Source organism: Rhinoderma darwinii, chromosome 4 (genome assembly GCF_050947455.1).
Source record: "Rhinoderma darwinii isolate aRhiDar2 chromosome 4, aRhiDar2.hap1, whole genome shotgun sequence".
NCBI classification, from domain to species: Eukaryota; Metazoa; Chordata; class Amphibia; order Anura; family Rhinodermatidae; genus Rhinoderma; species Rhinoderma darwinii.
Window position 1 is genome coordinate 379,388,108 of NC_134690.1, and position 25,901 is coordinate 379,414,008.

General features: G+C 40.1%; 1 protein-coding gene across 1 annotated transcript in view; it reads left to right on the forward strand.

Moving 5' to 3' along the window:
* Window positions 1-635: 635 nt before the first annotated feature.
* Window positions 636-25,901, forward strand: part of LOC142760569 (uncharacterized) — a 66,755-nt gene continuing 41,489 nt past the window's right edge. The window contains exons 1-10 of the mRNA XM_075863758.1: window positions 636-2,772; window positions 3,537-3,659; window positions 6,325-8,034; window positions 10,233-10,366; window positions 16,341-16,508; window positions 16,770-16,949; window positions 19,610-20,204; window positions 22,890-23,000; window positions 25,355-25,569; window positions 25,655-25,730. Of these exons, the coding sequence (XP_075719873.1) occupies window positions 636-2,772; window positions 3,537-3,659; window positions 6,325-8,034; window positions 10,233-10,366; window positions 16,341-16,508; window positions 16,770-16,949; window positions 19,610-20,204; window positions 22,890-23,000; window positions 25,355-25,569; window positions 25,655-25,730 (5,449 nt within the window). The remainder of the gene's footprint in view (window positions 2,773-3,536; window positions 3,660-6,324; window positions 8,035-10,232; window positions 10,367-16,340; window positions 16,509-16,769; window positions 16,950-19,609; window positions 20,205-22,889; window positions 23,001-25,354; window positions 25,570-25,654; window positions 25,731-25,901) is intronic.

The window sequence follows — 25,901 nt, forward strand, 5'->3', positions numbered from 1 at the left end:
TTTCTGAGGATTTCATTGGTCCTGTTGACTTGGACGTCAATGACTGGACTTTACGTCTCAGCAGGTAAGCACACCATTTATTGTATTCATTGTAATTAAGATAAACAGTATAATACCTGAAATATTTATTATGTATAAGACTTTTTATTACCTAGATCAGCGTTTCCCAGCAATGTTTTAATTCCAGTTATTGTATATGTTTTTCTACTCATCCAGAACAGTATATTGTAGTGTCTGCCTTAGGAGTTACTACAAACAGTAGCAGCCATAGCTTGGCCAGGACGAAGAAGCTATGGAGACATAGGGTTAAAGGGGTTGTCCCACGACAAATTTTTACTCTCAAACAGTCAATCAGACCAGAGGAGTGAAGTGGTCGCAATTGTACCCGCTGCAGAGTTCGGACAAGGGGTAGGGGTAGTAGGTGAGTGCTTAGCTATCTAAGACAGGTGACGGATGGAGCCTATGGATGGTTGAAACAAAATATCTGTCCATGACGATCAACCAGAGGAAGGGAGAAGATGTGGATGAAGGGACAGGGAGGAGAGTACATTTTAGAACCCTTTCCCCCTCTATTTATTCAGTGGAAGGCAATAATAAACCCATAATGCATGAACCAATCTGCCCTAAAAGGGATCATGAACTTGGTTGGTATCATTGGTTTGTATCACACTATTTACTTTTTGCATTATGTTTCAGCAAATGACGTGTGCGCATCAAAAGGTCTTCAGTGTCACAAAGACGCAGACTGCTTGAGCACCATCAATGGGGACTTATTCTGCATTTGCAAAGCTGGATATTCGGGCAATGGAGAAGCATGTGCGGACATTAATGAATGCTCCACTTCACTGCATCAGTGTCACCAACAAGCCACATGTATGAACACTATTGGAAGCTACTCATGCCAATGCAAGTCCGGCTATACTGGAAACGGCTTTAATTGCTTAGACATTAATGAATGTGCCAGTGATAATGGCGGGTGCCACTTTGATGCAGTTTGTACCAACACACCTAGAGATAGGACTTGTCAATGCAAGACGGGATATACAGGGACTGGAGTAAATTGTACAGATATTGATGAGTGCAGAAAAGCCAATTTATGTCACTGGAATGCCACTTGTATCAATAATCATGGGTCATATGTTTGTACTTGTAATTCTGGGTTCAAAGGCAATGGTAACTATCTCTGCCTAGATATAGATGAATGCACTGAAACCCCTGGGGTTTGCTCACGAGCTTTTGGATTCACTGGGTGCAAAAACCTACCAGGATCATACCAATGTACGTGTTCATCGGGGTATGAAAATATAGGCAACAGGTGTATGGATATTGACGAATGTGCCAACCACATATGCAGTCCATTTTCTACTTGTACTAATACCCCAGGGTCTTATAGTTGCATTTGCAGGGAAGGTTTTAATGGAAATGGCTTGACTTGCGTAGACATTAATGAATGTGTGACGAGCAACAAATGCCACTCACAGGCCACCTGCAGCAATTTCCTGGGCAGTTATGACTGTACTTGCCGGCAGGGTTTCTTTGGTGATGGACTGGTCTGCACCGATATAAATGAATGCCTACAAGATAACACATGTCCTAGTGAGTCCACCTGTCGGAATACAGAAGGATCATTCCAGTGTCAATGTACTTCAGGCTACATGTTAAATCAGAGCCGTTGTGTTGATATAGACGAATGCAATATTGGGCTTTGTAGTCCATATGCTTTTTGCCAGAATTTCGCAGGAGGCTTTAGATGTTCATGTAAAAATGGTTTTACGGGAGATGGAATAACCTGTACAGATATAAATGAATGTGGGCAAAACAATGGTGCGTGCCATGCCAATGCAATATGTACCAACCTCCCTGGATCTTTCTCTTGTGCATGTTCAAGTGGATATTCTGGTGATGGAGTCAAACAGTGCATGGATATTGATGAATGCGTGGGCAACAATGGCAACTGCCTGTACGGAGCAGCTTGTCTGAACACTCCTGGCTCTTATCGCTGTCTTTGTGCCACTGGTTTTCAAGCTATTAACAATACGTCATGCCAAGATGTCGATGAATGCAAGGCAGTGGCTGGAGTCTGTCAACTCAATGCCAAATGCTTTAATACCTTTGGGTCGTTCTACTGCGAATGCAGATCTGGATTCAGTAATAACAATGGACTTAGTTGTAATGACATCGATGAGTGTCTCAGCCGCCCTTGCCATGCACAGGCTACATGTACGAACACATTTGGATCATATGATTGCAACTGCAACAAAGGGTTTAATGGAAACGGGTTTAACTGTTCGGATATTGATGAATGCCGGGACCCATTGACTTGCCATGGAAATGCCCAGTGTTCTAATTTTCCAGGGAGTTATAAATGTCAGTGTTTACTCGGGTTTAGCGGTGATGGCTTTCTTTGTGAAGACGTCAATGAATGTTCACTAAGCAATCATACCTGTATAGAAGGCACCATATGCATCAACTCAGTGGGTTCCTATGTTTGCTCGTGCTTGAACGGAACTCTAGCCCTTAATGCCAGTTGTGTTTACCCATCTTCTGCCTGCAAGCCATCTTGCCACTCCAAAGCCCTTTGTCATGACACAGCCAAAGGACACAAGTGCGTATGTGATGTTGGATTTCAAGGCAATGGTGAAGAATGTAAAGACATTGATGAATGCCAAGAAGACATGTGCAAAGATAACACAACAATTTGTGTGAACATCGTGGGCTCTTATATATGTATATGTAAGCCAGGCTACAACCTCAACAACTCTCAATGTTCAGGTAAGACATATGGGCTTCAGGATATACATTTATGGGGTTTTCCCCCTATAATAATAAATGTAACCCATAATGATAAGTCTTTAATATGCCCTCCATTGTGGATTTATTACTAATTCTATTTAGTCGAGGTTGACACCATGGGCATTACTTTCGTTTGGCCACATACTGCCCCAGATGTACAACACTGTACACTATACAACTGCATGTCTGACATTGACTCTTATCTAAAAAAAATTTTGTATTGAAAAGCATAGCTGACCGCTTTTCAACACAAATGAATACAAAGGTATACTAAACAAATGTATGCCAAAAGGACACACTTTGGCATACCTCTGGCATCTATGGGCATGTGAGATGTATACGTCTGAAGCAAACCTAGTGCCGAAATGTAGTATGATTTTAGCTTTAGTTGTTTTGGCTATATCTATTCCTGGGAAAGCTTTGTAACAACCAATAAAGCCGACAAAGGGATTGTTACTCAGCTGCCCTAGAGTATTGTCCTGCAATTCTGCGTAGCTGTACAGCGATATGGTAGACGGTAATGGCTATATAGTTGTGCTTATGCAATCATTTGCAGGAACAAGACTGTAATAGAAAAAAAACGTCAATTTTTTCCAATGTGGTTGCACCAGAAAACAGCTTTAAATTAAAAATACTAAGAAATATCCCCTATAGTTATAAGTGTGGAAGATAAAGTAACTTGCATTTTTACTATGTATATTGCACATGTAAATATTATATAACATGATACTCTGATCTCACAGACATTGATGAATGTACCACTGACAACCACAACTGCCACACTATGGCTGACTGTTACAATACATTTGGGAGTTACGATTGCAAGTGTAAAAGTGGATATCAAGGAAATGGAGTAAATTGTACAGGTGAGTACCGGATAAATGTAAGGGTAAGGCCACACGGAGCGGCCCTGACACGGTCGCAACGCGGCCAACAACCGCGCTGGCACTATGTAGGAGCGGCTGTCAAATACCTCGTTAAGGAGTATTCCAGTTACATGCGCATGCGCCCTGCCGCTCCATTCATTCTCTATGGGAGCGCCAGAGATAGCCGAGTGCAGTGTTCCGCTTTTTCCGGCGCTGCCATAGAGAATGAATAGGGGGTAAGTTGTTGTAATTTGCAAAATCGTGCGGCCTTAAAGGGTGTATTAATTCTTGGCTGAATGATTTTGCAGATAAAGGGACGTTTACCCGCGTTAACATGCGGCCACTAACAGGCTGTTTGACAGCCGCACCGAACATAGTGACGGCATGGTTGTTAGCCACGTTGCGACCGTGTCAGGGCCGCTCCGTGTGGCCTTACCCTAATAAATGTAATATACTTTAACTATAACTTTTGCAAAGTCTAGTCTACCCCAGCAGGGGTGGGAGAAAGGGGCAGTCCAATTAGGCAGCTGCCTAGGGCACCATTGGGGGCAGGCACAATTAATAAAAAAAATAAATAAGTTAGGTGAAAGATGCAACAAGGAGAGGAACTGGGCCAGTGGGCACTACTACATATAACCAAGACCAGCTGGCCCTGCATTGAGAACTGTGAATGTGTGAAGGGGTCAGGGGTGGAGGGAAATATGGAATATCTATTTTAAATAAGAAAACTAGGAAATTGTAGGGCGAAGACATGGGGCAATTAAAGGATTGATTGTCCATCCAACAGCTATACCAAATCTTAGGAACCAAGGGAGTGGGAGGGCACATTTTGAAAACCCCTGCCTTGGGAACAAAGAGAGCTTATAACAGTCCTAGTACCCCACTTTTGTGCCCTGAATAATTTTACAGGTCTTAGATTAGATCTGATCCTAGTGAGAACACTTTACCTTATCAGTCAGTTGTCATATATTTAGTGCGTGTTACTTAATGGACCCTGTCTTGAAATTCTTTACAGTTCAAGAGACGTTCTTAAAGTAGAGCTACCAAGAGAAATATTGAAAAGCCTTAATGTACATTAGATATATGAAAATCATTATATAATATCCTATGTTTAGATATGATTCTATTACCTTACAGGCCCAAAGTGTATTGTATTAAGAGGTTCTGATGATAAGATCTCCTGTTATGATTTATTTAAAGGTTGACTTCTCACATACTGTAAATCCAAATTACCCTCCACATTAATATTCACATCCTACCTACTAGGGGCTCAAGTGCTGTATAGTAGAACTCAAGTGCTGTATAGTAGAAATCTAAGCCTGTTTTTCTTGTCATATCCAACTTTTTAGCCAATCCCATGATAAGTAGAGTTGTTTCCTTGTCATTTGATTGGCTAAAAATTTGTACTGCAGTGGATTTCGGGACAGAACAAATTCTCAGAATCCACCCTTGGGAACAGTGTTCTCCTACTAATTATCTATTATGCCTATAGTAGAACAGAGGAATAATACAGTTTATTTGCAATCTAACAAGAAATCAGTGTATAGTACATTTCTATATGCTTTATATGAACTATATCACAGTTTTTTGTCTTCCATGATTATATCCTGTATCTATATCCTGTGATTTTCTGATGTGGCATGTTCTGAGGAGTGTACTGAAAGACATACTCTTTATAACAACATCATTCTACTATAGTATTAGTCCTACATCTGCACTATACTAACTTATTTTCTGGCTAGGCTATTGTAAAGTGGAAGCCTTAAAGGGAACCTGTTACGTTGAACATGCTGTATAAACTGCAGGCAGCATGTTATGGAATAGGAGGAGTTGAGCAGATTGATATATAGTTTTGTTGGAAAAGATTCAGTATAACTTGTAATTTAACTATTTAAATCCCTGCTCATTGTGGATTTAATAGTCCAGTGGGTGGTCCTACTGATTGGCAGCCTTCCCTGTGCATACAAAAATAGGTGTCAATTACAGAGTAGGACTGCCCACTGGACTATTAAACCAGAATGTGCAGGGATTTCAATTATTAAGTTAGAAGTAATACTACATTTTTTCACACAAAACTATATATTAATTTGCTCATCGCCACCTGCTCTATAACATACTGCCTGCATGTGGGACCGATTGTTCAACGTTACACGTTCACTTTAAATTTCCATTTTTAGATTTGATATTTAAGACATAACCCATTTCTGATATTTTTCTAATATTATGCAAACTACATTACCTAATGAACAGGGTATTGTACTGTGCCCATTACAGTACCCTATTTTCTTATATACAAAACAGTATCCTCCTAGAGTCTGCTATATCTGCATCCTAATAACCCACTTTTTAGTTGGCTAGTATTAATTGCAATCCTCATTTCCTAGAAGTTAATATTCAAAACAGAATCTATTCTTTCATATTATATAGATGCCATTTTCTGGTGACCAGGTTAATAGACCGTGCCCATTACAGTGCCTATAAGTTAGCCAATCCCATGACTGCTACATCCTGAAATCTAAGTGATAAAGCCTAAATTTGTCTTTTGGTTAGGGATTGCTTTGTTAGCTGCTTATTGAAATCTGTTATCTCATGTTATTCATGAACAGTTTGTATTATAAGGAGCATGTCACTATGTGCTGACACTTATTTTAATAACAAATTATAGACATTGATGAATGCCAGACACATAATGGAGGATGTCACCTGACAGCTGCCTGCACAAACACGCCTGGAGGCTACAACTGCTCATGTCCGAAAGGTTTCATGGGAGATGGCATGGAGTGCTGGGACATTGATGAGTGCCAGGACTATTTGAGCTTCTGCAGTAATAATTCAGATTGTGCCAACTTTGCAGGTTCCTACAGCTGTACCTGTATAAAAGGATTTCAGGGGGATGGCCACACCTGCTCTGATATAAATGAATGCTTGAATAGACATGTTTGTGGTAACAACTCCTACTGCGCAAACACTTTTGGCTCTTATATGTGCAGTTGCCAAGAAGGATTTGCACTAGCAAATGGCATCTGTACAGACGTGGATGAATGCCTCAACCAGACCCTATGCCATGCCAATGCCAGCTGCATTAATACAGATGGTTCATTTCTATGTGGGTGTAAATCAGGCTTTAGTGGAAATGGCACAGCCTGTGAAGATATCAGTGAGTGTGAACTTCAACCGCCTGTCTGTCCAGAGAATTCCACCTGCTTTAACAGTGCTGGTTCTTACCATTGCGTATGCTGGGAAGGGTATGAAAGCAATGGAACCAACTGCAATGACGTTGACGAATGCTTAAATCCTGACAGTTGCCCTCTGTATAGCTCATGTATCAATAACCTTGGCTCATATTCCTGTCTCTGTGCTGATGGCTACACCGGAAATGGCTCATATTGTGAAGATGTAGACGAATGCAAACAGGAGAATGCAACAGGCATTTGTCGCAATGGTTCTCAGTGCATCAACACAATAGGGTCATACATATGTCAATGTGATGTGGGTTTTCACTATAGGGACGATATCTGCATAGACATTGATGAGTGTGCTCCGGATATATCAAATTGCAGTATAAATTACATATGTATCAATACTGTTGGGTCCTACATTTGCCAGTGTGAAGAAGGCTTCATCAGTGATGGTGAAAGTTGTATGGACATTGATGAATGTCTGTCCAACAACTCTCTATGTGATAAACAGGCTTCCTGCAATAACACATTGGGGTCATATATGTGTACATGTCATCCTGGATTTACTGGGAATGGCGAGAGATGTCAAGATGTTGACGAGTGTCTTAGTGGCTCGTTTTGTCCCAATCCCATGGTGTGTAGTAACTCACCAGGTTCTTTCTATTGCCTATGTGACAAAGGATACACATCCCAAGGCGATTCCTGTGTAGATATCAATGAATGCCTAAAGGAAACGCTCTATTGTGACTCCTCGGCCATTTGTGTAAATGTTCCCGGATCATATTTTTGCACCTGTCCCCCAGGATACATTCAGAAAGCCAACAAATGCCTTGACCTAGATGAATGTACTATGGCTGCAAGTATTTGTCCCAGGCAAGCTCTATGTGTGAATACCCCAGGATCCTACATCTGTAGGTGTGCAGAAGGTTTTGTGTCAAGTGGAGACATTTGCACAGATATTAATGAGTGCATGGTAGCAAACAGTGGTTGCCATCCACAAGCCATCTGCAAAAACACAATAGGAAGTTTTCAATGCAAATGCAAGCCTGGGTTTTATGGTAATGGACAGAATTGTGAGGACATTAATGAATGTGGCTCTTCTGATGTTTGCGGGGAAAAATCTTTCTGCTTCAACCTCCCAGGATCGTATGAGTGCAGATGTCAAAGAAGCAGCTGTCTGAACAGTATAAACAATGGTGTGTGCTTCTAATCTTCCTTATTTAAGATATTCACATTCAAATGACTAGGATTAGGATCATCTACATAATGTCTGTAGGTAGATATTCTGTACTGGAACAAGTCTGTTCAAATCTTTGACTTAAAGGGGATCTGTCACCTCTCTCTGTTTTAGACAATAACTGTATTCCCCATGAAATAACAAGTCTGGATCATATTTTCTTAGAACTCTATATTGTGCTGTTCCTCTGTTATTCCTCCTAGAAATTTATAAATACATGCTGACAGAGTGAGACTGTTTAGGGACACGCCCCTTTGACAACGGAAATGGTAACACCCAGTTGTAATTAATTAAGAAAATCCTAGGAGGAATAACAGAGGAGTGGCATAATGCAGAGTTCGAAGAAAATATGTTCCAGAATTATTATTTCATGGGGATTACAAGTATTTACTAAAATAGACATGTCAGGAGAGGTGAGAAGTCCTCTTTAAAGGGCTTCCATGTATTTATACATATGGGGAGAGGCTACAAAGTGTATCTCTTGCTCTGTAGAACCAGGCATGTCATTACTTGGACAGCCCAATGATTTTAATGGGTAATACTACATTTCTCCTGTGGTGGCACTGCAGGGAAATTTAACATTTATTGCCGGATTCACTCGCAGATTACAGCTGATCACTGCGAAGATGCGCACAGATAGACATGATAATAATTATGTCCGACCCGTACAAATAATTTCTTTTAGAAAATATATTAGATATATCTAAAATGTTTTCTTGGTAGATTATTATAGAGAATATTAAGAATTGTCCCAGAATTTTCAAGGAAACAATGCAAATGTTGTATAAAATCTGTACATGCATGATGTTTAGAAAGGCTCCAGGTACATGTATTCCTAAAGATATCCATTGGATATGCTATAAATGTCTGATAAATGTGGCACCAGCATCTCCCCCGACCCCACCCAGCCTGTAGATTTGGACAGGAATTATGGAAATAGCCGAGTTTGCTGTGCTATTCTGTTTCCGTAATTCCCATATAAATGAATGGGAGTTACGGAAACAGGAAGATGAGAAAAATGTGTCTCGCATACTATCTAACCTCCTTGCTGTTTCTCTGCCATTGGCTCAGTGCCAGTTTGGGCTTCAAATGACGGCCTGAGTTATCTGAGACAGACTGGTTGCTAGAAACATGCTGCCTGACAACCCATGTAAAAAGCTGTAGCTATTAAACCGAGTATCCCTAGCAAATAGACTGTCTTAAATGACTCAGAAGTAAAAAAAAAGTTTAAAAAAAAGGTCACAATTGGGGCTGTCCAAACACAAACAACCCCCTTAATATGGGAGCCACAGATCCGGCTCCCAAGACACTTGACAAACAGCTGAGTAGAGTTGTCATCGGCCGTTCATTTCAAAGTATTATTAGCCAATATTTCAAATGAATGGCCGTCCATGTAATACGTGGATGGACTGTGTCTGCTAGAGTGGGAATCCCTTTTATGATATCCAAATGTTTACTGAGCAATTCTGGACCCCAACACGATGAAAGAGAGCACAACAGTCCCTGACGGAGCCCTGCTGGTTGATTAGCTGTTTTTTTGAGAACGATGGGACATGAAGATGCTCTGAGGGGCCCCTCAGAGTCCAAATTAATTATTATTAGAAAATATGTGGGATTATTTTGAGCCGCAAGAATATCTACAAAATATCCAACCTTTGGACTCCAGCTTAATTGCATAACCAGTTAGTGGAGGAATAAGTTAATATTAACTATCTAAAAGCACTGTGGATCCTTACCTGACAGAACTACTGCTCTCATTAAGGGGAGGAAACGTGTAACTAAGTATTAGATAAAAAATGAAGTGACCTATTTTTTATCCAGAGAAATTAAAGGAGTAGTCTGACATTAAAAAAAAAGGGTCTGCTTTTTTTTCTTCTTCTAGAAACTCTGCCACTCCTGTCCATGAGTTGTGTCTGGTATTGCAGCTTAGCACCAATCAATTAAATGCTGTAATACCAGACAAAGCCCATGGGCAGAAGTGGCGCTATTTCTGGTAAAAAAAAATCGGACCCTTTATTTATAATCTCAAAATGATTAAAACTAATTAACCAAACTGTGGCGGCCCTTAATATGTTTTAATATCACTTATAAACACTGAATTATATCTGAATTTTAGGAATTAATTTGTTTTACTTTTTTATCTTCATTGTTTAACAGAAAAGTTACTGTATCCGTTTGGAATCGATGTTGGTGACAAAAAAGTTGATGCAATAGGCAAAGATGTGAATTCTCCATATATCCTACCATCTATTGGATTCCCCTTTCTTGGTCAGACATATCACAAAATCTATGTAAGTATTGTGAACTCACAATATATTGGTATGATATAAATTTTTTCACTATCTGTACTTTATCTAAACTATACAGCTGTATTAACACTTCCTAAAAATGTACCCGACTTTGTACCTATTATATCCTTATTATTTCCATTGTTTTTGCCTGAAAAAACATACCTGCGATTACATATTAAAAACTGAGAAAAACTGCAGATAAAGTGCCCATATCAAAACTCACAATGGGCCCACCTTCAAAAAGACAAAAAAAGAGCAAGAAGAAAATGTGCTATAGCAACTAATAGTAGATATAATATATATTTATATATAGATATATATTGTATACATAGATATATATATGTGTGTGTATATATATATATATATATATATGAATATAGTATATATACATATATATATATATATATATATATATATATATATTATTATTTTTTAAGAGGCCATAGCTCTTTTTTCCTGACACAAATCTCAAAATCTCCTGCTGTCATTCCTACCACAAATTAAATAAAACTCAATACATAAAAGCATTTAGATATGATAGAGGTTGAGTTGTCACTCAGATCCAACACCAGAGTAGGGAGCAATACTACTTTATGTGCCAATAAATGATTGTTGGTGCTGGACAGGATAGATTAGCTATATCAGAAATAGTCTTCTTGGATTTTTAAGGGCCTTTTACACCGGCCGACAATCGGCCGCTGCAGCGAATGCCGATAAACGAGACATCGTTGATCGACGCTCGTTTGCTCCTGTCACTCGGAGATGGGGATGAGCAGTCGTTACTCCGATCGCTCGTCCCCATACATTATCATCATGTCGGCAGCACATAATAGCGCTGTCAGCGCTGCCGACAACGATAATATTTCTCTTTTTTAAAACGATACGATGATGATCGAGCGTTTGCTCTTTCATCTGCTGATCGCTGCCCTGTTTACACAGGGCAATTATCGGCAGCGAGCGTTATATGAAAGCTCGTCTGCACGATAATCGGCCAGTGAAAAACCCACTTTACTCTCAAAAATCTCTAGCGTTTACAAAGAACAGGGCGTAAAACAAAGAATATCCAGTTATGAGGATTAAATAGAGACATTATTGGGAGAAGTCATAGGAGAATGTCCAGATTGGTGCAACCTAACAGGAAGGTGACAGGAACTCAAATAACCATGTATTACAAGAGTGGTATACAGGACATCTCTGGATGGGAAGTGGATGGGTTACATCAGCAGAAGACCACACAAGTTCTACTCACGCCAGATAAGAATGGGAAACTCAGGCTTTAGTGGTCAAAAGATCACCAAATCTGGTCAGCTAAAGGTTGGAAAAACACCTGGTCTAATTAACTACTTTCTGGTATATCATGCAGATAGTAGGGTCGAAACCGGATGGTACCATCTTGTGTTGTATCATTGGTTCAGGCTGGTGGTGTTATAATGAGGTGGGGAATGTTTTCTTGACAAACATCAGAATTGAGCATAGTCACGTATATTATGAGGTTAAATCTTCAACGGCGCCAAGTCTTCTTTACAGTTAGAGCTGTGAAGCTGTGGAATAGTCACTAGTTTTAGCAGAATCAGCAGATTTCTTCAAGAAAGGCTCATGTCTTATGAGTTCTTTTCTTTCCTCTGAATCAATAGGGGGATACTAAGATTTAAGATCTACCCTCCCACTTCCATTTCTCCAACTCCTGTCCTTTCCCCTGGTTGAATTTGATGAACATATGTCTCAGGGGCGGCCGCGTAGCTATAGGAGGTAAAGAGCTTGTCAGTCACAACCGGGCCCCTCTTACACATAATAAGAAACCAGTATTATAGATGGCACATGGTAATTGGGGGGGGGGGGCCTTACAGATTTTCATTTGGGCCCAAGATCTTCAAGTTACGGCTCTGATATGTCTTTTTTAAACCATACTCACTATGTAACTATTATTACAAGACCCGAGAACTGGTCCCTTCTGGACAGAATGTTTTCTTTGTGTGGCAATAATCTCCCGAAACCTGTACATACATATTTGCGACTGGTATCTGTGGCTCTTTTACGCCAGTCTAAGTTGGTTTTATGTCTAAATTCTATTACTGTTGTTTTCTAGAAAAATTTAGTCTACAATTCTGTCCCTGGTGCACTTAGCCTAATGGAGAAAAGAGCTGCTCAGATGACTGCGACTATTACATATAAAACTATTTAAATGATACAAAAATACCAGAATTTTCGTCATAGGAAAAATATCAATACCAAATCATTAGGGACGATTTAATAAAGGTTGCAATTTCAGTTGTTTTTCTCGGAGTTAAGTAGCATGTTTTAGTGGCTATGACATTATTGCCTTGTTGCTAATGTATTCCATAATGGATGTAAATGTGTTTAGAATTGCAGTCTTTTCCTTCAATATGACTTACGGCTTGTTCGGCTGTAAGTAATGGACTGGATGGTGAACGTGCTGTCATCTTGTTATCTGACAAGATTAAGTACAGAGGAACTTAAGACAACTGCTGTCTATATTACAGTGGAAATGTATTACATTGTACAGATAGGCAATTGTAGAAAACATTGGTTTCATGAAATTCTCTAATTACGTCTTCATATTGTTAAGCGCTGGTTTAGAGCCACACTGAAGACTATGTCCACCAGATGTTAATTTATTTATTTTTATTGCTCCAAAGCATCTACAATAAAAAAAATTAAGCAACTTAAACGTAAATAATCCTAGTTAATAATATCCCAAAATTTTGTGTATACAGCTCCTGTGCAGACCGATGAATCTCCAGAAAACAGACAAGCTCTGAGCAGTTTGATCCTGTACTTATACTCTCAGTGGCAAAGCTATAGGGGTCTCGGCGGTCACGGTTGTGACTGAGCCCTGAAGCTAGGGGGTGCCCATAGCCCTCGCACCGTTTCTGTCAACAGAAAGTGTAGTAACTGGGACCTATGTCGTTTCCAATAGGTGAAACTTTACAAGCCCCTGTTACTACAGTAACTCCTCCATATACTTTCCCTCCTCGCTTCTTAGTCAGGTCCTTTTGAGCTACGGGCGCAGTACTGACACCGTTTAGAAACATTGTATACTCAGCGTCAGGACCCAGCGCTAAAGAGGACCCGAATCAGGAGCGAGGAGGTGATGTATATATGGATACTGCTTGTGGTGCAGCTATATCTAAGCCTCTCATGTCATACTGCCTGTGGAGCCGCTAAATCTAAACCTCTCTTGTGATACTGTCTACTGAGACACTGTATCTAAGCATATCATGTGATTCTCTCTGCTGAGGCCCTGTATCTAAGCCTATCATGCGGGATACTGTCTGCTGAACCAATGTATCTAAGCCTATTATGTGTAATACTGTCTGATGAGGCCCTGTATCTAAGGGCCTGTTCACATCAGAGTTGGCTTTCCGTTCAGGGGTTCCGTCTGAGATTTCCGTTGTGGAACCCCTCAACGGAAAGTCAATCGGAAACCTTAGTTTCCGTTTGCATCACCATTGATATCAATGGTGACGGAAACATTGCTAATGGTTTCTGTTTGTCACCGTTCCGGCAGGTTTCCGTTTTTTCGACGGAATCAATAGCGCAGTCGACCTCTGACGGAACCCCTCAACAGAAAGCGAATGCTGATGTGAACCGGCCCTAAGCCTATCATATGTGATACTATCTGCTGGGGCCCTGTATCTAAGCCTATCTTGTGTGATACTGTCTACTGGGCCTCTGTACCTAAGCCTATCATGTGTGATGCTATCTGCTAAACTACTGTCTCTATTCCTATCCATTGGCATAGCTATAGGTGTCACAGTCTTATAAATATACTGTATCCGCTGGAGATTTTTGTGGGAAGGGGGTAAAACATACGCTTTGAGGCTTATACCCCAGATCTTTTAAGACTCTGGTAACGTCCCCATATGCTAGTGCTGCATCGATGATTCACTTAAGTCAACCATCGATGCAGTTGAAAGTTACCGGTGGGACATGGCCATCGGCTGTGAAGAGAAGTTGCACGGGGAAAAGGGGGCCCAAACGGAACTTTTCCACTGGTACCCATACCACTTTAGCTATGCCCCTGCATCTTTACTTTAATCTATCCCCTACTTTTTGCTAACGGTTATTTGGTAGGTTATTAAAAAGTATGGTACAGATGGAAGAAAGTATGATTGCAGAATCAGACTGCACAGGGTTTGTAGTCTGTTACATGCAACCGGTGCATGGGGAAGTGTGTGGCTGGAAATATAATGTCACAGAAGCTTACCCGATTGGAACCCACTTGTGATGTCACAGTGCTTACCTGACGTAAATACGCTTGTGATGTGATAGCAGCTTACCTGACTGAAACAGTTGTGATGTCACAGCAGCTTACCTGACTGAAACGCACTTCAGTGTCAGCAATTCCCTGACACTTGTGATGTACAGCAGTTACCAGAAGGAAACACACTTGTGATGTCACAGTAGCTTACTAGACTGAGACCTACTTGTGAAGTCACAGCAATTACCTGATGGAAACCCCCTTGTGATGTTACAAAAGCTTCCCTGACTGAAACCCACTTGTTATGTCATAGTGGCTTATCTAAGTGAAACCCACTTGTGATATCACAAAAGCTTATCTGACTGAAACGCACTTGTAATGTCACAGAAGCATATCTGAGTGAAGCCCAGCAGCTTAGCTAACTGAAACCCACTTAAAGAGGCTCTGTCACCAGATTTTGCAACCCCTATCTGCTATTGCAGCAGATCGGCGCTGCAATGTAGATTACAGTAATGTTTTTATTTTTAAAAAACGAGCATTTTTGGCCAAGTTATGACCATTTTTGTATTTATGCAAATGAGGCTTGCAAAAGTACAACTGGGCGTGTTGAAAAGTAAAAGTACAACTGGGCGTGTATTATGTGCGTACATCGGGGCGTTTTTACTTCTTTTACTAGCTGGGCGTTCTGACGAGAAGTATCATCCACTTCTCTTCAGAACGCCCAGCTTCTGGCAGATCACGCTGTGATGTCACTTCCCCAGGTCCTGCATCGTGTCAGACGAGCGAGGACACATCGGCACCAGAGGCTACAGTTGATTCTGCAGCAGCATCAGCGTTTGCAGGTAAGTAGCTACATCGACTTACCTGCAAACGCCGATGCTGCTGCAGAATCATCTGTAGCCTCTGGTGCCGATGTGTCCTCGCTCGTCCGACACGATGCAGGACCTGTGAGTGACGTCACAGCGTGATCTCTCGAGAACACGCTGTCTGCACTGCCAGAAGCTGGGCGTTCTGAAGAGAAGTGGATGATACTTCTCGTCAGAACGCCCAGCTAGTAAAAGAAGTAAAAACGCCCCGATGTACGCACATAATACACGCCCAGTTGTACTTTTACTTTTCAACACGCCCAGTTGTACTTTTGCAAGCCTCATTTGCATAAATACAAAAATGGTCATAACTTGGCCAAAAATGCTCGTTTTTAAAAAATAAAAACGTTACTGTAATCTACATTGCAGCGCCGATCTGCTGCAATAGCAGATAGGGGTTGCAAAATCTGGTGACAGAGCCTCTTTAACTGAAAGCTTACCTGATTAAAACTCACGTGTGATGTCTCAGATCTTACCTGACTGAAACAGTTGTGATGTCACAGCAGCTTACCTGTCTGAAACCCACTTGTGATGTCACAGCAGTTTACCTGACGGAAACCCACTTGTGATGTCATAGCAGTTTACCTGACGGAAACACACTTGTTGGGTCATCGTAGGTTACCTGACTGAAACACACTTGTGATGTCACATCTGTTACATGACCGAAACCCACTTGTGATGTCACAAAAACTTACCTGACTGAAAAGCACTTGTGATGTCACATCTGTTAGCTGAGTAAAACCCACTTGTGATGTCTTAAAAGTTTTAAAAGTGACCATCAATCATAATTTTATGTATATCAATACAATCGGAAGAAAATGTTACAATAATAAAAAGTGCTGTATATACAAAATTATTAAATGAGTAATTGTGAATTCCTATCTAGTTTTCAGACAATGGATTGGTCCAATTTCAGCCTGTGAACCTCAATGAGAAATATTTATTTCCAAATCCCTTTCAAAAGAGGTTTGGAGGAAATGAGAAGGTAGCCATGCTTGCTGTCTTCTGGGACGATGCTGACCTCACGCTGGGAAATGGGGCTCTGTGGTACCAGGTTTGCGGTGTCTTCTGTTTTGCAGCTTAATGTTTTTACAATGATCTGATCATGAGAACAGGGAAGTGTCTGTGCATGAATACAGGTGGGTGACTGGGTGACCAAAAACAGTTTTCCATAGAATCCAAAATGGCTGACTATGTATCCAACTACATGTTCCAAGTAACAGTAATGCAGCTCTGGACCACAAGCAGCTGTAAATGGAATAATTAGAATACCAGTAAACCATTAGATAACACTTTATGTTTGTTTTTTATTAAGGTATATTCTGAGATAGATCAGAGAAACTTCTACTCACAAATAGTATTCAACAGAACCGATGATGAAATAAACCGTTATTTCCATAACAATCTTACTGCCAACTTTACATCAAAATGGATCCTGAAGATAACATGGGATCAAGTGTTACCAGTGTCCTTCCAAAATGTCGCCTTCAATGAGGTAAAACTGTTAGCAGTCAAGTATCATATAACAAACCGGCAGGATATAGATTACATGATATGGTATGTACAACTTTGCAACCATTTTTTCATTGCTCCATTGCAGCTAAACTACTGTAACACAAAGCAGGATTGATTAAAAATATCTTACCATTCTGTGTATACAGCTCCTAAGGAACTAAAAAAACAACCGTGTTGTAGTCTGATTCTACAGTCATACTCCTTCCCATCTGCACCCTACTTCTTGGCATTCCAATGTAGCCCTTGAAATTTGAAAAAGTCAGGATGGGGGCAAGTATTGATAAGACATCACCAATAATTTCACACCCAGCAGCTGAAGCAGAAAGACAGTTGCAGGTCCTCAGTGCTGGATGATAGATTTCTAAGCAAGTACAATGCTTCTATTTTTGCATATTTCTCACACTTGAATATTTCAGATCATAAAACTTTTTTTAATATTAGACAAAGATAACCCAAGTAAACGCAAAACGCTGTTTTTTTAAATAATGATTTAATTTACTGAATGGGGAATGCAAGTAGTTGCTACTAAGGTTTCGCTCACATCTGCGTCGGGATTCCGTTTGTTTCAGTTTGGATTCCGTTCATGGCCTCCCCTGATGGAAAGCTCAGACGGAACCCATGAAAGTAGTCCCGACGCAGATGTGAACGAAGCCTGAATCAATCAATTGAATAAATTCAATTGACAATTTTGTTCAATTTCACTAGGCACAAACAGGCATGAGACCTGTTGAATCTAATCATCACGTAAATAGAACCTGTCTGGCAATGTGAAGCCGGCTTGAAGGTCTCAAAAAGCAGCACATAATGCCACATTCTAAAGATATTCAAATACAGATGCCAAACAAAGTCATTGAAACCTACCAGTCTGGAAAGGGTTACAGTCATTGCTAAGGCTCTGGGACTCCAGTGAACAACAGCGAGGGCCATTATGGAGAAAACTTGGTACCAATATTTCACCAAGAGCTCATCAACAACTCCAGGAGGTCACAGCCGAACCCAGAAGAACATCTAAAGAACTGCAGACCTCGCTTGTCTCAGTTAAGATCCATGGGATAGTTCCAAGCACAAAACAATGCTGACCAAAAAAAACACAAAGGATTGTCTAGCAGTTGCCAACCAACATGTAAACGATCCCTAAGACTTTTGTGATAATATTCTGTGGACTGAGGAGACTGGTGGATCTTTTTGAAAGACATGGGTTTTGTTATATCTGGCCTAAAGCTAACACCGCATTCCACCATAAGAACATTACACCAGCAGTCAAATATGGTGGTGGAGGATCATGGTCGTGGGCTGCTCTGCTTCTGCTGGACCTGGATGACTTGTCATAATTGGTGGAACCTTGAATTCTGCTCTTCGTCAGAAAATCTTGAAGAAGAATGTCCGCCTGTCAGTTTGTGACTTAAAGCTTAAGCACCGTTGGGTGATGCAGCAGGACAATGATCCAAAGCACACAAACAAGTCCACCTCTGAATGGCTCAAAAGAAACAACATTAAGGTATTGGAGTGCCCGAGTCAAAGTCCTGACTTGAATCCCATTGAGAGGCTGTGGCAAGACCTTAAATAGGCAGTTGATCCTCAAAAACCCTCCAATGTAAATTGGAATTAAACAATTAAAACAATTCTGCGAAAAAGACTGGGCCAAAATTCCTCCAGAGCGATGTGAAAATATGCATTTTGTGTTTACTCGTCCTGTTTTTATCTTATATTAAAATTAGTTGGATGATCTGAAGCATTGATAAAGAGAACAGGGGTCCCAAGTCCCCAGTTTGAACGGAGCACCAGTCACTCATGGTAGGTGCCACTCCATTCATTCTCATTTTTACTCACGGAGATAGCTGAATACAGTGAGCGTGAGCACCATAAAGAATGAATGAAGCGGCAGTGCGCCTGTTCAAACTATCCTGTGGATAGGTGATAAATTGTTTTATGACGCATGACTGAACCAGCTGCGCTCAACGGAACCCATTGACTTTCCATCACGGCTTCCATAATTTTGCCGACGCAGATGTGAACAGACTTATGCATACAATAATGTGATAAAACAGTGATTATTTCTCCAGCAAAATTAAGATATATAAAAAAACATCCCCCACACATCACATTATCTCTTGAGAAGGTGATAATTGTGCCTCTACTGTCTGCACCTTCATAGTTGAATGCATCCCCTGCCACTGAACAAAATGCTCTCCTCATCATCAAACTATGTTAATATCAACAAAAATATGTATTACATCATACATGGCCAAGCATTTTCGGTATGGGATTTACTTTTTGTGAAGCTTAAGTTCTACTAGACTAGAGTTGGACCCATGTGGCGCGCACAGAACACTGCTGCACATTTTTTAATTGAGCCTTTAGGTCCCTTTATGATTAGTCAATGGGCATTTCATTAGAAAAAGGGGGTGACGTGAAACACAAAAACAATATTCCCACTTGTGTATTGAAGCTAGTGAGAGAACAGCTTGATGTTAGACCAGCTTGGTGGCCTAACATCAAGGTCTACTGGTTCCCATTCTTAGGTATACTGAAAAATCTACTATTTGGCTTGGATGATCTTGTAAATATAGTTATATTTTCTTTTAATTCTTGCTAATATAGATTTTTTGTGTGTCTTTCTTTTATATATTGTACATGCAGACAAATACATTCCAGTGTATACTGACCACTGATGGGACATTGTCCTTTGCATTAATGAAGTATTACAACATGTCATGGGGTCCTGGACTAAGAGTATATCACAGAGCATTGATTGGATACACCAGTGGAGAAGGCATCTACTTCAATGATCCCCAGGCACTGAAGAACAATACTTATGGGTCAGGAGGGATATATCGTCCTCACAAGGTTCTGGGAAACACAAACAAAACTGGTGTGTGGGCCTACTGGTTAACCAGCCTCAACATAACCAACTACCGCAGTAAGTGCTGGAATTGGTATTATTCTGAACCAGACAGTTCATTGTGGGACGTTGGCTTGCCATCATGTCCATGTCTCAAATCTCAAGCTGCTAAAGATTACACATTTACTCCTGAGATCCTTCCATCCACCAGCAAAGATCTTGTGACATATCGGAGATTGCAAAGTAACGGAACAACGTTTCAGTCTACGCTACCCAACCAACACGCTGCTGGACGAAGGTGTGTGTACGATACAGATGGCTACTTAAGAAGTGGCTTCACTGACCGATACTTTGTATTTGACTCCTATGTTAATGGAATTCAAGAACACATAAGTAAGTATAATTTTATATTAGTTCTCAAATTGATGTTATGTCAGATAACAAGGAAATCATAGACCAAAGGAGATCGATCGATAGATAGGCAATTCGGCAGGAGTGTGGACCCACTGTGCCAATATTAGATTTGGTGTAGGACTGAAGGGATTTTGTGATTGTCACCTTAAATCGCTCTTCATGGTGGTATGGACTTTGTGGAGGGAATCCCAATATTACCTCCGCGGAGTAGTCTCCGATAACAACTGTCGATGACCTGCAGATGGCATTTCCAAAGCAAGGTACCAAAATCGATAAGCAGAAGTTTGGTCGTACAAATCCAAGGTCAGGGCTTACAGGCAGAAAATCGGGTTAAAGCCAAAATAGCAAACAACACAGACCTTCATAAATAGACAGGATCCAAAGAACCTTGCTGCTCAGGCAAAGTGTGGTGGTTCTGAGCAGGAAAAAATATTCAGCGGTAATCATCCACAAGCCGAGCAGTAACAGCTGACGTGCGCTGGTACCTTTATGGTGTCGTATGCCGCACATGCTGCTATAGAGAGGCCCATAGCAGTAATGAGACAAGGAAAGGGACATTGGGCGCACAGGCAGGAGCAGTGGCCAGCAGCCCATTATACAGTTAGGTCCAGAATTATTTGGACAGTGGCACAATCTTCATGATTTGGGCTCTGCTGCCACCACATTGGATTTGAAATGAAACAACTGAGATGCAATTGAAGTGTAGACTTTCAGGTTTAATTCAAGGGGTTGAAGAAAAATATCCTGTGAAAAGTTTAGGAATAGCAACCATTTTTCTACACAGCCTCCTCATTTCTGGGGCTCAAAAGTAATTGGACACATTAACATTACCATAAATAAAATGTTTTTTTTTTAATACTTTGTAGCGAATCCTTTGCAGACAATGACTGCCTGAAATCTGGAACCCATGGACATCACCAAACGCTGGGTTTCCTCCTTTGTGATGCTTTGCCCGGTCTTTACTGCAGCGTCTTCAGTTGTTGTTTGTGGGTCTTTCTGCCTTAAATTTTGTCTTAAGCAAGTAAAAAGCAGCTCGATCGGGTTGAGATCTGGTGATTGACTCGGCCATTGCAGAATATTCCACTTCTTTGCCTTATAAACTCCTGGGCTGCTTTCACAGTATGTTTTGGGTCGATGCCCATCTGTACTGTGAAGCGACGTCCAATCAACCTTGCTGCATTTGGTTGAATCTGAGCAGAAAGTAAATCCCTGAACACTTCAGAATACATCCGGCTGCTTCTGTCTTCAGTCACATCATCAATAAACACTAGTGACCCAGTGCCTTTGGCAGCCATGCATGCCCATGCCATCACACTGCCTCCACCATGCCATCACACTGCCCCCACCATGCCATCACACTGCCTCCACCATGTTTTACAGAGGATGTGGTGTGCTTTGGATCATGAGACGTTCCAAGCCTTCTCCCTACTTTCTTCCTCCCATCATTCTGGTACAGGTTAATCTTAGTTTCATGCTGTTCCAGAACTGGGCGGCTTCTTTACATGTTGTTTGGCAAAGTCTAATCTGGCCTTTCTATTTTTGAGGCTGATTAATGGTTTGCACCTTGTGGTGAACTCTCTGTATTTACTCTCATGAAGTCTTCCCTTTATGGTAGACATAGATACTGATACACCTACTTCCAGGAGAGTGTTCTTCACTGGGGTAGATGTTGTGAAGAGGTTTTTTTCTTCACCATAGAAAGGATTTGCAATCATCCACCACTGTTGTCTTCCGTGGACGTCCAGGCCTTTTGTAGTTCACGAGATCAACAGTGCGCTCGTTTTTTTCAAGAATGTACCAAACTGTTGATTTGGCCACTCCTAACATTTGTGCTGACTCTCTGATGGATTTCTTCATTTTTTTCAGCCTAACGATGGTCTGTTTCACTTGCATTGAGAGCTCCTTTGACCTCATGTTGTGGGTTCACAGCAACAGCTTCCAAATGCAAATGCCACACCTGGAATCAACTCCAGACCTTTTACCTGCTTAATTGATGATGGATTAACGAGGGAATAGCCAATGCAGCCCATTAAATAGCTTTTGTGATAATTGTCCAATTACCTTTGGTCCCTTGAAAAAGAGGCAGTTACATATTAAAGAGCTGTAATTCCTAAACCCTTCCCAAAATTAGGATGTGAATACCCTCAAATTAAAGCCGAGAATCTGCACTTTAAGCCAATGTTGATTATATAACTCTATATTTAATATGTTTTGGTAAACAGCTAAAATGCCAAAACTTGTGTCACTGTCCAAATAATTCTGGACCTAACTGTATATTGATAGATATTTAGATAAATATAAGATAGATAGATGGATAAATAAATAGATAGATAGACAGACAGACAGACAGACAGACAGACAGACAGACAGACAGATAGATAGATAGATAGATAGATAGATAGATAGATAGATAGGTAGGTAGGTAGATAGATAGATAGATAGATAGATAGATAGATAGATAGATAGATAGATAGATAGATAGATAGATAGATAGATAGATAGATAGATAGATAGATAGATAGATATGAGAGATAGATAGATATGAGAGATAGATAGATATGAGATAGATAGATAGATAGATAGATAGATAGATAGATAGATAGATAGATAGATAGATAGATAGATAGATAGATCGATCTGGTAAATGTGTTCTTGTCATTACAGATAAAGATCTGCTGCCTTTCCAGTGGTGTTGTATGAAATCTCCGCTGTGCCATGTGTATTATGAGAAAAGGCCTTCTGATACTTGCACTGAGTATTCTTCTCCAGGGCAGGGTGAGTCTCTGTTACTCTTACATGTAAGATTATTAATAGATTTATATGGGGATTTTATAGGGGGATCAGATATTAAAGTGAAGCTCCAAATAACACTGACGGTTTATTCAGTAAATGTAAAATGTATTATGTTTTTTCTTAACTTTCCATTTATTTTTACTCTTTGTAATGTAGATGAAAATATCCTCCCGCCACCTGGAAACAATCAACAAGCTGCTGCTAATAGATTCTATGATATGATATTTAAATACTTTGGCTCAAACAGTAATAGATGTTGAAGCTGGGAAACCATTACTACCATTAATCCCCTCATTAACGCAAATAACATGATTAACATTGAAATATACACTTTTTGCATTGAGTATTTAGGTCTTAATGAACCGGGCTGCAGCCGTATTAGGTTGGTGCTACATGGAATTTTTTTGCAGCATGATTTTCCCGTTTTAATTTTTGCGCTGATGACTGCAGCTGTAACTTGATATTAAATTTGCTGCACTACAAAAATATTGCATGAAGCCTCAAACTGTGTAAATTAGGCAATTAGACCTGTCCATTCACAGCGGCCACTATGTAATATAGAAACACACAAAAAGAATCTGTAAACAGCAGCTTGTTGATGGTTTCCATATGGCAGAAGAAGATATTTTTTACACTGCAGTGATTGCACACAGTAAAAACAAACAATTAAGTGAAAACGGCAAACATTTTTTACAATTCTTCAACCATATATTACAAATATACGTTAGATTTGCTGACTATAGAGCCAATGGAGCTTGACTTTAACTTCAGATTCAACATTATAAAATAGTATTTACATTATTCTATGTGTTTGCCATTAAAAAAAAAAAGAATACAGTTTCTCCTGCCATTGAAGATTTGAGCATTGGAGTGAAATTACAATTGCAGTCAAATGCTGATAATCCAGATTTTCCAGATTATTAGATGCTTTAAATATCCAATAAAAATTCAGTGAAAGCTTTCTTACCTGGAAGTCCATTGACTATCACTTCCAGAGGCTCCAAATAAACCATACCTCACTTACAACTTCATAAATAGTTAATAAGCTCTTATTATAGTCCGGTAGAACAAACAAAGTCATTTATATATTGCAATATTCAAACTCCACCTGCAACTTTTATTATCTGCTTTGGCTACTTTATAAATAAATCACTTGCAACTTCAAGATCATCAGTAACTCTAGAATCTATAATAAAATGGCTTTTTTTTTTTTTTAAAACAAGTTCTGGGTGAACATAAAATCAATTTGCAGTTTTTATATTGACCACTAGAGGTCAGCACAATAGACTATACTCCTGTCCAAGACCATGTGCCAAATCTCTAAATGAGGTGAAACATTTTCTACACCAAAACGTTATATGGGAACCTACCCTTATGCTGGATTCACACCGTGTGCTTTTGTTGTGTTTTTATTATGCATTTTTTTGTTTTGGTAGCTATATCTCAATGTCTCTCAACAGAAGTTCATCAATCAAAACAAAAAAAAGCATGTTAAAATCGCATAGTGTGAATCCGGTCTTATTGTAAGATTGAATTAAGGCTGAGTTTTTACAACGGTTTGCGTTTTTTTTGTCCCAATTTTATGGCAATTGCAGAAAAAAAAACCTCACCAATACTGCCACGTGAACTTAGATTAAACAGGGCTGGCTGCAATAAACCCTATGGCTATGTTCAAACATCTGAATCTTATTATTAATTAAGGTTGTTGACTTGGTTAATTTAATAATTAAGGGGCAATTACTTTTTACATGGATAATATGGGATAATATAGGTGTTTATTTCCCAACACGATACCCAGGGGCATGCACATAGCCTAGATAAGCAGTTATTTTACCTTAAAGTCAATGTCCACCCTTGAGCACCATTTTTTTTTAATGAAAATACATCCAAAATGCTGCGCTGACTATTTCTTTATATCTTTTTTACAGTCACAGCTGCATTTTTCTAATACAGGCTCCAAATTCTCTCCATAAACATGAAGTTACTGTAAATGACAAAATTCTGACTGCCTGACGCCACCACTAGGGGGAGTTTAAGAGTTAACTGGACATACATTTTACATTGAACTGAACGGTTTGTAGTAAGCTTCTAAGCTCCCCCTGGTGGAGACTTTTATCATTTAACTCAACCACTATGGGGGGGATTTGGGGCTCTGATTCTGACTCTGAAGAATTGCGTTAGGGGAACAATCCTTTCAGTCTGAATCTGGTATGAGGGCTCTTCGCAGGCTATAATTTCCTTACAGCTATGTTTGTGTATTTGGGCTTTACCATGGCTTTGTATTGTAAGTTTAGAGAGAATGAAGACTTCCTATATGATGTGTTTTATGTTTTTAGGCCTGGTTTATGGAACTTTACATTTCTCTATGTTTGATGGACAAGATTATACATTTAAAGGTCTTGGAGAATTTGTCATTGTCAGGCTCTCGTCTGCCATGGGAGCCAACGTGTTCACTCTTCAGGGTCAGACAGAGAGAAAGCAAACAGAAAATGTAAATGCTGAAACCACAGCACTTGTCCGAGTGGCGGCATTTTATCAGGGCACCCTTAAGGTATGTGACTGGGTGCTAGACCGGGCAGAACAATTCTGAATGAGATTACTCATATCATTAATACTTATGTCCTATTCTCTTACAGGTTCAATGGAGAATATCGGACAATAGGAAAGATTTAAATGTCTTTGTGGATGAAAGATTAGTGGAATTCCAGAGAGGTAAATCGTGTTGTCGTAATCAGTAACAGGGCCCCTGTCATTTCTAGTACTAGTCTCCTCGTATGGGAAAGAGGGACCATTTGGAACCCCTCAGACTCCAGGGCCTGGGTTAAAGCCCAAAGTCTACACCCCCAACATTAAACCCTTGGCGATATTTGCCATATATTTACG